An 11,402-nucleotide genomic window follows, 5' to 3' on the forward strand; every position below is an offset into this window, starting at 1 on the left:
AGGTCAAGTTCCAGGCGTTGGGTGTGAGCCTAGGAAATGGTGCTTTAGACACTGAGGACCCGCTGTGTGGATGCTACCTGGGCACCGCGGCTGGGGCAGCCCCGGGTGCGGGCCGGTGGGAACCCCCAGGGCGGGCATCCGGGCTGGGGGACTTCGTGGCGAGGGGGGGCGCTCAGAGAGGCCGGTGAGGGAGGGGCTGTGGAGCGTCGGGGGTACGGAGGCCCTGGGGGGTAAGGCCCTGCCGCCTGGTGACTCAGGTGAGTGGAGACGGTGGGTCAAAAGGTGAAACACATCTTTAGGAGGCTTGAGAGCAGAAGAGATGCGAGGCCACGGGGAGGGGCGCAGGGCCGCAGGGGTGACCACCTTCCTGGACGCTTAGCCGAGCTACGGTCGCGCAACCGCGAGCCCCGCGGCGGTCACGAGGTGGCGCTGCAGGACAGCCTGGCAGCCGCGCAACAGTGTCAGGGCCTAGGATGTGAGCCGGCTCGGCGCGGGGGCGGTACTGGTTCCGGCACCCCAGCACCCCCTCACCTAGCACCCCACATCCAGCACCGGCCCCAGCACACTGGCCACCTGGTACCCCAACATCCCAGCACCCTGCACCAACAGGCAGTGACCCCCTAGGAGGCAGTGGGTCCAAGAAGACCCGGTGGAGCGGAGGAGGACCTGCAGGGGTCTTGCCCTGGCTGGGAGAAGTCATCCCTCTGCCCAGCCCTTCACTCACACCCTCATCCACCCATCTACCACCACCTGCTTCTTGAGCACCTGCCTGCCTGCTCTGGGTGCTGGGGTCACTGCTGCCTTGGGGCCTGCACGCGGCAGAGATCACAAGGTAATGCAGTGTCGTGATGCAGGTGGTGGGACATTGGATCAGGGAGGGCTTCCTTGAGGAAGAGGCATCCGATCTCAGGAGCTCTCCAGGCAGGGACAGTGAACGGACTGCGTGGGGTGGGAGGAGGGGACAGGTGGGCATGTGGGGCAGGCACAGGGCCGTTCTTCTGATCCCAGAGGCTGCTGGCCCCAACCTGGGAGGGTGGTCTAACCTGGATTTAAAGGTGGCTCCAGCTGCTCCCAGTTGAGAGGAGGCGTCATGGTGGCAGGTGAGGGGTCGTCCTGGTGGGAGCAGTGGGGGCAGGACCAGCTGACTGGAGGCAGGGCCGTGAGGGGAGGGGCGTCAGGGTGGGTAGTCCACGTGGGGTCTGCCTTGTGTTGGTTGAACTTGCTGGTGGCCGTCACCTTCCCTGTGGAGCTGGGGTCACTGGCTCCCCAGGCCACAGAGGTGGGTGTCCTGTGCGTGGCTGGGCTCCCCCTGCTGGCAGAGCACAGTGGGCACTGGTGACAAGCTGGGAGTGGGCCCCCCACCCCTCCCTCTGCACCCCTAATCCAACCCCACAGCTGGGGAGCCTCTCTGGGAGCCCCCAGTCTTGTTTCCTGCAGGAGAGGCTCCACCAGTGGGCTCTGCTGGCCCAGAACCTGTGCCCCCAGTTTCAGCACCACACTTGGGGTGGGGGCTCGTCCCCTCAGCTTCTCGCTGCAGCCTCTCCTCCGGCACGTGTGGCAGCACCTGGGTCAGGGGCTGGCCGCCTCACCTGGGTTCCCGATGCTCAGCCGCTTGTCCAGCTGCACACTTCCAGGGCCCTGCGGGCCTGGGGCTGAGACTTCCTGTGCCGCACACCTCTCCCTCCATGGCTGCATGTCAGCCACCAGGGCTGGGGGGCTCAGGATGTGCCTGCTGCCTGGGGAGGGGGATGGGGACATGAAGCCACCCCCACCAACAGGGAAAGGCCAGACCCCATCAGTGCAGGCAAAGGAGACCTTCACCCCAAGACACAGGTCCAGGGGCTGCAGTCAGCCTCCTAGGGAGCTTTCCAGCTGGGGGTGCCGGGGAGCGATGGGCGGAATTCCACAAGGATCGCTGAAGCCAGTTAGCTCAGGGGCTGCCAGCAGAGCCTAATTTCAACTCTCCCGCAGCCCATCCTTACCCTGGAGGCCGGGCCCCCTGCCAGGACCACCGGGCTCACAGGGGCCTCTGCCCTCCCCTCCGGGACTGGGCCTCCCATCCTGTCCCCGCTTGCTCTGGTCCCTCTATCAGGGGCGGGGAGCCACCTCCTCTGCCTGCCCCGCTCCCCAGCACCGCTGTCCTCTCTGGCTGTGGTCTGCCTCGCACATGGCAGGGGCCGCTCAGACTTGCCCCACCCCGAGGCAGTGCTGGGGTGGGGGCAGGGCTCGGACTTCAGCCTGAGGGTAGGGGACACAACTGGGCCCGTCCCAGCAGCCATCCTCCCTCTGGCCCCCGCTCCCCCTCTCCTGTCCTGGTGCTGCCCCGTCTTCGCATGAGGCACCAGCTATTCTTCAGGCCGCGTGGGCCCTCAGCCAGCTTGCGACTGAAGGGCTCTGAGAGGCCGTCCCCTCCACCCCTTCCCCCCATCCCATAGGGGCGCCTGCTGGGGCCCTGGCCTTTGCCTGTGTCACCCCACACACCAGCAGTCCCACGCTGAGACCGGCCCTGCCGCCGCCCCTCACTGCACGCGGGGCTCCCCTGGGTGAGCTCCTCTTTGCCCCTCCCTCCCACCGAAGCGCAGAGCCAGCGCCGAGGGGAAGACAAGAGTCTCAGGGGACCCCGGGCTGAAGCTGCTGACCCGGGAGGGGCCTTCCTGGTTCCAGGCGACACGCAGAGCAGAGCCTGGCGGAGGGCGGCCCACCTCCCCCGGCCGCGAGGTGCAGCTACGCGGTCCTTTACGGACCCCTTACGGCAGCCCCGCGGCGCCGGCAAGCGGAGGGTGTGGGGCTGGGCCCGGGAGAGCGAGGGGGCCTGGCCTGGCCCCGGCGTTTCTCCTGTGGCCAGCTCCCGCCTCCGTTCATCTCTCATGTTTGTGACCACTTGGTTTGTACTCGAGTCCCAGTGACAGAGTAAATGATGCTAATAGGAAAAATATGACTCTCTCTGCTGAAGCACGCCAGGCGCAGCCGAGGAAACGCTCGGGATCCTTCCTGTTTAAAACAAACCGTAATTTAATTCAGGAGTTCCAGCTGCTCAGGCTCTGGGTTTCCATGGCGACGGCTCCCCTCCCCACCTTGGAGCGGGCGCTGTGCGGGGAACCCACCTCCCTGCAGCCACCCTCACGCACTGGGGCCTGGGGGCCTTCCCAGGGACGTGGGGGCCACTGCCCCCTGTACAGATAGCTCTGGGGGGCCGGGCCATGACCCAAGCCCCTCCCAGCTCCACACCCAACACTGGGAGCAGGCACAGACATCTTCCTTCCACCCAGCGTCCACTCACCTCCTCTTGGCCAAGGATCCCCTGGCACTTAGAGGCTCTGCTTGGTGGGGGGGCTTGTAGACAGAGGGAGTGGTCAGCAGAATAAAGTCTCCCAGGGCCCCCATCCTAATCCTGGAGGCTGTGACCGTGTCAGGTCACGTGGCAAGGGGGATTAAGGGTGCCAATCGGCCGACTCTGAGGTGCGGAGGTTGTCCTGGACTGTCCGTGGGCTGGTGTCATCACAGGGTCCTTGAACGTGGGAGTGGGCAGAGTCAGTGTCAGAGTGGTGCCCTGTGAGAAGGGCTGCACCCTCTAAAACAGACAAACAGCAGGCTCACACCGTACAGCACAGGGAACTGTATTCAGTATCTTGTAGTAACTTGTGGTGAAAAAGAATATGAAAACAAACGTATGTTTGTTCACGGGTAACTGAAGCACTGTGCTGTGCACCAGAAACTGACAACACCGTAAACTGACTGTGCTTCAATAAAAAAACGTATGTTTACAATAAAAGAAAGACTCCACCCACTTTGCTGGCTTTGGAGGAGGAGGAAGGGGCCACGAACCAAAGGGTGCAGGTGGATTCTAGAAGCTGGAAAAGGCGGGAAGACGGATTCTCCCCTGGAGGCTCCAGAGGACCCTTGCTGACACCTTGGATTCATCCCCATGAGGCATGCATATGATTTAATTTAAACTCTAGGCAACCAAACTGCCCCTTCGTGGCCTCTCAAGCACGCTGTACATCTCCAGGACTGGGAGGAGAACTCCAACACATCTGTGGTGATTTGCTGCAGTGGCCACAGGGACTAACCCGGGGGGGTCACTGATCTGGGACCAGGGGCCGGTAGTCAGCCTCCTTCCGGCGTCCTGGTCCCTCTCCCCCACGCGTGCCCCACCCCCGAGCCCCTGGTCACAGCCCACCCACCCAGCCTCCCCTGGGCACTGCCCTCATCCTCAGCCGGGATGACACTGTCCACCTGTCGGGGCCGGTGCCCACGCCCACCACCCTGCCCTCCACACCCCCTTGGCCGAGCAAAGGTCTTTCGTGGGACCTTGGGGTAAAGATGTCTGCTGGGCCCCATTTCCTATCACGGGGATGACAGGAGCTGGTACCCAAGCTGTCTCTGGGGAGCCACATGCAGGGCTTGCTGACCACGTGGGCAGGAATGTCCCCACTCAAGATCGGGACGTGTCCAGGGATGGCAGCCACGGAATCTGATCTAGAATCGAGGGCCGTTTCAGGAGGTGGGGGAAATGCCTGCAGGAGACGAGGCTCCAGCCCCACAGGGAGAGTGATCCGGCCACCCCAGGGCCCAGGAGTCACCGGCCAGCAGCCCAGGACCTTTCCAGGCGGGGGCCAGAGGGGACGCTGGCTTTGAGGACAGTCACGGGAAGGGGGTGGCCTGGGACTCGGGAAGGTGGGTTCCCGGAGTGGAGTGGAGAGGATGCAGCCGCCCAACCACTGACTGCAAGGTGGGAAACTTGTGCTGCGAAGACAAACAAGAAGTGGCCGCGGGAGCCCCCCTGGGGGCCGGGCTTGCAGACAGAGTGGGCGGCCCTTCCACTGTACAGGCGTGGCCCCCAGTTAGGCCTTTTCTTGGACAAACTGTCCAGGCCACAGGGCTGGGTGGTGCCCAAGGGGAGGGCCCTGGCAGGCAGGGGGGCCTGGGCCCTGGGACACGGTTTCCTTAAAAGTCAGCCCCCACACAAAAACAGACACAGATCACTGGAACAGGATAGAAGGTCCAGAAATAAAGCCACACACTCATGGTCAGTTAATCCACGACAAAGGAGACAAGAACACACACTGGAGAAAAGAGTCTCTTCAGCAAGTCGTGCTGGGAAATCTGGACCACTGTCTGCAGAACACTGAGATTAGAACATTCTCTAACACTATGTACAAAAACAAACTCAAAATGGATTAAAGACCTAAAGGCAACACCAGAGACTATAATAAACTCCTAGAGGAAAACATGGGCAGAACAGTCTTGGACATAAATCACAGCAATGTATTTTTCAAACCAGCTCCTGGAGTAATGGAAACAAAAGCAAAAATAAGCAAATGGGATCTAATTAAACTTCAAAGCTTTTGCACAGCTAAGGATGCCATCAACAAAACAGAAAGACAACCTACAGAATAGGAGAAAATATTTGCCAATGATGTAACAGACAAGCGACTAATTTCCCAAATATACAAACAGCTGAAACACCTTAAAAAAAAAAAAAAGCAGCTCAATCCAAAAATGGGCAGAAGACCTAAACAAGCAATTCTCCAATGAAGACATACAAATGGGCAATAGGCACATGGGAAAATGCTCAGCATTGCTAATTGTCAGTGAAATGCAGGTCAAAACTACAATGAGGTATCACCTCACACCAGCCAGAATGGCCATCATTAAAAAGTCCACACACCATAAATGCTGGAGAGGCTGTGGAGAACAGGGAACCCTCGTCCTGGGGATGTAAATTGGTGCAGCCACTGTGGAGGACAGTATGGAGGTTCCCTTAAAAACTGAAAATAGACTTAACCATATGAACCAGCAATCCTACTCCTGGACACATACCCAGAGAAAAATAAAATTTAAGAAGACACCTGCACCCCAATGTTCACAGCAGCACTACTTAAAATAGCCAAGGCATGGAAACAGCCTAAATGTCCATCAACAGATGACTGGATAAAGGAGATACTGTACATATATTCAATGGAATACTACTCAGCCATAAAAAACAATGAAATGCCATTTGCATTGACATGGGTAGACCTGGAGATCGTCATTCTAAGAGAAGTCAGAGAGAAAGAAAAATACCTATGATATTTACATGTGGAATAAAAAAAAGGGGACACAAATGAATTTATCATTTATAACTTAGACGACTGATTTCTGGACTGTGTGTGAGCACACCTGACTGTCCTTTTGACTGGATTGCTGCATTCTGTTCTTGTTTTGTGGTTGGCTCTATCCCTTTGATAACTATGTAAGTTTAAAAAGCTAAAGCTCTAAACTGTTCTTAGAAACAATGATCAGTACGTATATGTAAATTAAAAAAAAAGTGCCGTATATTGTATATATGTATTTACATGCAATATGTTGTACATGTGCAGTCAAATTGTAACAATTCTACCTGATAAAACTGAAAACGGAAAAATAGAAGAGCGGCCGGCCAGCCCTCTGCGCTTGTCCACCTTTTATTAACAGCTGTCTCTCGCTTTCACATTACAATCCCATGTTTCATCAGTCTTTCAATTCTCATTTTGGTAAAATAAATAGAGATACATGAACCCTTAGGCCGAGCTCTCTCGAGCCTCTGTAACTTCATGATTGAGTTTTCGCATCAGGCTTGGGGGGGCCCTGGGCGGGGAGCCGCGGGACCGGGGGGGGGGGGGGCTTTGTCTCACGGCCCACGGCGCTCGCTCAGAACCTGGAGTCAGCCTGGGCGGTCAGCACTGCGTCTGTGGGTGGAGCTCGGCTTCCGGAAGGTTCCAGCCACCACCAGGAGCACTGGGTGCAGCTGATGGGCCTTGCGGGGGCACTAGCCTTCCGCAGCCCCCCTGGCCCCAAGCTGCTCGCTCGCCCAGAACTAAGTGCAGGCCGTCCTGGAGCCTTCTCCCGGGTCGCGGAAGGCGCTCCCCTCGCCTGGTCCGGCCGGACACAGACGCCTGGCCCCGCCACCCTCGGGCAGGGTCCACCCGCCCGGAGCCGCCCCCGCTGGGGCAGGACCGCCGCCCTGCATGAGGGGCCCTGAGCTTCGTCACGGCTGTGACTCACTTCCCACTGTTATTGGCGTCATGGGCAGAGTTAGCTAAGCTAGCTCACCCCTCTCTTTGAATAATCCTGATTCCCAAGGAAAATGGAAAAAACGCTTTTCAAAACATCATCATTGTGGTTGTGTCCTGTGTTCCAGGGGCGGCTGCCTGGCGCCCTGTCGTGGACACGCCTGGCACTCCCGTGTCCCCCGCCGTGTGAGCTGTGCCAGGGTGTGTGAGGACAGAGGGCAGGGTGGCACCGTCGCCCCCAGATACTCTGGGGCTCAGGCGGTCCCTCCACGTGTGCACATGTGACGCATGTGTGATGTGTGTGGGGCCCGGGCGGGAGCCTGGGAAGAGCAGCACTTCGGAGAGAAACAGGCCAGGGACCTGCCTCTCCCGTCCAAACCGAGCGCGCCGGGGTGGAGGCCCTGCCTGGGTGGGACGGTGACCTGGGCTCCGACGCTCGGCCGGGATGGGCACAGGTGGGGACCGGTGGGTGGCCGGCAGGCGGTTGGGCAGCCCCTTCCACTCGTGCCGCTTCCGTCCGTCCTCTGCTCAGTCCCCACCCCCGCCCCAGCCAGCCCACTGGTCAGTCCCCAGGAGTGCACGCCAGGGACCCGGGACACAGCCCGGGAGGCTGGCTTCCGTCTGGAGCTTTTGTGGACTCATGCTTGTATCACTTGGAAAATAAAACAAGTGTGCTTCCCCTTAAAAATCTCAGAAGAAGACAGGACAGGAAGGGGACTGCGCCGCACACTGATTGTGTCCTGGGGCCCAGGAGACTCAGCAGAGCAGCGTCTGTCACACCGAACTCCAGCAGAGCCCCTTCCCCGGGCTCCTGGGCGTTGACAGCACAGACAGACAGACAGACAGCGCGGGCCCTCCGTGGGCCCCCAGCAGCCGGGTCGAGACAGTGTTCAGGGAAGCACGGTGGGTCCACTATGTACACGGTGGTGGTGGCGGGCGGGGGGCAGGCCGCTATCTGACACGCTTCTCCACCGAGTACACAGAGATGTAGTAGTCGTTGCTCCCCACGGCCAGGTGAGGCTGTGGAGGAGAGAGCCGGTGAGCGCCGGGGAGGGCGCAGGCCGGGCCTCCTGACCCCCAGCCACCTGCGGGGCAGGCGGCCCGGCCACCACTTTGGGCAGCGACGGCCATCTCCTCATCACGGGCACCTGCCCACAGCACCCGCATCTTTTCAGGATGGCCCCCCAGGGACAGTTCTGGGAACCTGCTGAGGTCTGGGCCACCCCTCCCCCGGTTTCTCCAGGGCCCAGGGAGTCACAAAGGGCAGGGCCCCTTCTCATCTGTCTGTCTATGCCAGGGAACTGGTGCTGCTCCCGGAATGAGTGCCGGGGGCGGGAGGCCTGGCTGCAGCATGCCCTGCCCCCCACTCCCCACCGCTCCCCCCGCAGCGGGACACAGACCCAGTGTGGGTGGAAGGCCAGGCAGCTGATGGCGCCGACCCGCTGGCCCATGAAGCCGTCGTAGTACTTGATGTGGTTGATGAGCTCCCCGCTGACGCTGTAGATGGCGGTGAACTGGTTCATGGAGCCGCTGCGGGCGAGGACGGGCTGGCTCAGCGCGGGGGAGCGGCTCCCCTCCTGGCACCCCTGCCAGAGGGCTCAGGCCGCAGGCTCTGTCCCCTCAGCTAGCCGGGGTGAGCGGCAAAGGGGCCCCACACGGGCTCCCCCACACGGGCTCCCCCACACGGGCTCCCCGACCCTGGGCTCCCCCACCCCGGGCTCCCCAATGGGCTTGCGTGCGGGCATAGGGCCCAGGGCTGACTCTGGGGCCCTTGGAGACACTTGGGGCAGGACGGGGGCTTCTGAGGGTCATCACCTACCAGGCGATCAGGTTTGCCTGGGGGTGGATGTCGAGGGCCGTCAGCCCCTTCACGATCTGCAGGACGTTCACAGACTCCGGCATCCGAGGGTCAAAGATGCGCACGTCTCCGTTGACACTGCCAAGAGGGGTCACGGTGACGCCGGGCCACCCACACACGCCACTCAAGGCCAAGGCTGCCTGGACCCTCAGCGCGTCCAGTGATGCCCCTGGGAAGTATGTGGGCCCACCCCAACGACCCCAACAGACGACAGGGACAGCCCCAGCCTCCTCCCCAAAGCCAGAAAGAGCCCAGCCGCAGGGCCGCAAAGCTGCGACACAGTGAGCAAGGCCGCGGGGGAGGCTCTGAGTTATCTGCTCATTTCCGGCCGGAAATTAGATTTTGTGCAGCCCGGGATGCGGCGACAGGAGGTGGCAGGACGGGAGGCCGGCTCGCCGCCCCCAGAGGCCACCTCCTCCCTGCCCCTGGCCTCTGGGGGCGTGGTTCCGAGGGCTGTGTTGTTTCCACATCACAAACAAGGGAAAGAGCATCTCTTTGAAGAGAGAGTGACTTTGTGACAGTAAATTACATTTGCTGTCCCTGTAACGGCAAATAAACATCCACTGCTCTCAGCACAGGATTGCTGGGCAGTGGAAGTGGATCCTCAGCGATCCCGGCACATGCCTCCTCCCTGCCCCCGCCCGCCCGCAGGGCACCCATGGGCAGAGCTCCAACGGGAGAGCCTGCTGTCCCCTCCCTGTGCCGGCCCTGACCTTTCTGGCCAGGCCCGGGGCAGAAGCTAATTGCTACCCTGAAAGGCCATCATTTCCCAGCTGCTTAAATGCCAAGAACATATTTTAAATGAAGAGAAAACAATGTTTTTACAGGGAAATGTCTCATGAATATTCCTGCTCATTACCTGACACTCATGATGTGGCCCTCGGGGTGCTTCTGGAGGTAGGCCTTCACCACCCAGGCCGTGTGCTCCCGGTAGGTCATGACGCGGCTGGAGGGAGGAAGTCGGGTCAGTTCCAAAGGGCCGCCAGGCTCCGGGGGAGGCCGGGCAGGGGGCAGGTGCAGCCCGGTTACCATTCACTGAGCGCCATCCTCCTGTCGTAGACACGGATGGAGCCGTCGCCGAGCCCGGCCACGATGAGGGAGCGGCGGGAGTCGCAGGACAGGCTCGTCACACAGCTGTCGGCACCCGTGGGGATGTCCTAGGGCCACAAAGAGACCCCGTGAGGCTGCCTTCACAGCCACCGTGGGTGCAGCCGTCACCACGGGGCGGAGCCGCCGCCTCCTCCAGCAGGGAAGCCGCCAGGGCCAGAGGAGCGGACGGGCGAGGGTCCGGGGGAGTCAGGCCCACCCCCACTGAGTGACAGCCCTGCAGCCACAGCCAGGAGGGCAGCCGGATTCCCAGGGCCACAGGCCCCACCGCCCGTTACCCTCCCCACCGCCCCCCCGCTTTCCTAGAAGGCAGGCGAAGCGCATCTCGGCAGGAGGAATCCTGGAGGGCTCCCGCTTAAAGTTCCTCGTTAGCTCGAGGACGGGCCTGGGGGAGTCCTGCTGCCCATCAATGTCAACTTCCCTCTCCTCCTGGCAGCTGTCAGTGCTGGAGAAGGGTGTGGGCGTGATGGAGGCCCCGCGGGAAAGAGCAGGAGACAAAAGACGGGCCCCAAACGGGAAGGTGCTTCTCTGTCAGCGAGGCCCAGCGCAGACGGAAACCCAACGGAGTCTATTTAAAAGGCGGAGCCGGCCTGCCTCAGCCCTGCTTCCTCTGCGCCCAGCTCGGGGCCCCCACCTCCCGGAGCACTCTCAGGGTGGGGTGTGGGGACAGGACCCCAGGTAATGGCGCCAGTGTCAGGGTGTCCAGCTGCGTCCCAGGAAGGACTGGACGCAGCCGACTGTCATCACAGTCCACGAGCGCTAGGTGGAGGGGGCGTCACCTCCTCCAGGGCTGCAGCCCCCGTGCCCCCTGCAAGGAGCTGCGGTCTCTTCGTTCCGGGAGGCGGTCCCTGCCTGGGGCCCGCCACTCTCCCAGGACGGCTAAGGCAAAACCAACTCACTCCTCTCTTTTTATTAAAACCCAAAATAAAAGATGCTTTAAGAAGCACTAAATCAGATAATCATGCTAATTTAAAACAGACTCAGCCTGCTGCCTCCTGCTAGTCCCTAATCTGCACAGATAAAACAACACTTGACAGTGAGGCTGAGCGAGGCTGGGGTGCAGGTCCCAGGTCAGGCCCGACGGGCACAGGGGGACCAGGAGGAGGCCTGCACCTGCTCTCCCAGACCCTGCCTTCCCGCCCTCCAGAGACACTGAGGCTTCGTCACAAACTGCACCCCCGAGACCCTCATTCTCCGTCCTTGACTGGAGGGTGAGCGGCACTGGGGAGGGCGGGGGGTCTGCACACTAGTCCCAGGCCCCCCAGGAGGCCCAGCTCAGGCCGGCGTGGTTACCTGCACCTTCATCTCGCGGTCCGTGTCCCAGATCCGGACGATCCGCACGTCTCCTGAGCTCATGAGGAGGCCGGTCTCCTGCTCCCAGTCCACCACCATCCCGGCTCCTG

General features: G+C 61.0%; 1 protein-coding gene across 9 annotated transcripts in view; it reads right to left on the reverse strand.

The window, feature by feature from the left end:
- Positions 1 to 6,316: 6,316 nt before the first annotated feature.
- RPTOR (regulatory associated protein of MTOR complex 1) overlaps positions 6,317 to 11,402 on the reverse strand; it is a 241,590-nt gene continuing 236,504 nt past the window's right edge. For all 9 annotated transcript variants that reach the window (XM_032456628.1, XM_032456625.1, XM_032456621.1 and 6 more), the window contains 6 exons: positions 11,293 to 11,399; positions 9,922 to 10,049; positions 9,752 to 9,838; positions 8,854 to 8,970; positions 8,435 to 8,564; positions 6,317 to 8,054 (listed from right to left, as the gene is read on the reverse strand). In XM_032456628.1, coding sequence (XP_032312519.1) covers positions 7,986 to 8,054; positions 8,435 to 8,564; positions 8,854 to 8,970; positions 9,752 to 9,838; positions 9,922 to 10,049; positions 11,293 to 11,399 — 638 coding nt within the window. In that variant the 3' untranslated portion in view covers positions 6,317 to 7,985. The remainder of the gene's footprint in view (positions 8,055 to 8,434; positions 8,565 to 8,853; positions 8,971 to 9,751; positions 9,839 to 9,921; positions 10,050 to 11,292; positions 11,400 to 11,402) is intronic.

This window comes from Camelus ferus, chromosome 16 (assembly GCF_009834535.1).
Source record: "Camelus ferus isolate YT-003-E chromosome 16, BCGSAC_Cfer_1.0, whole genome shotgun sequence".
Taxonomy (NCBI): domain Eukaryota; kingdom Metazoa; phylum Chordata; class Mammalia; order Artiodactyla; family Camelidae; genus Camelus; species Camelus ferus.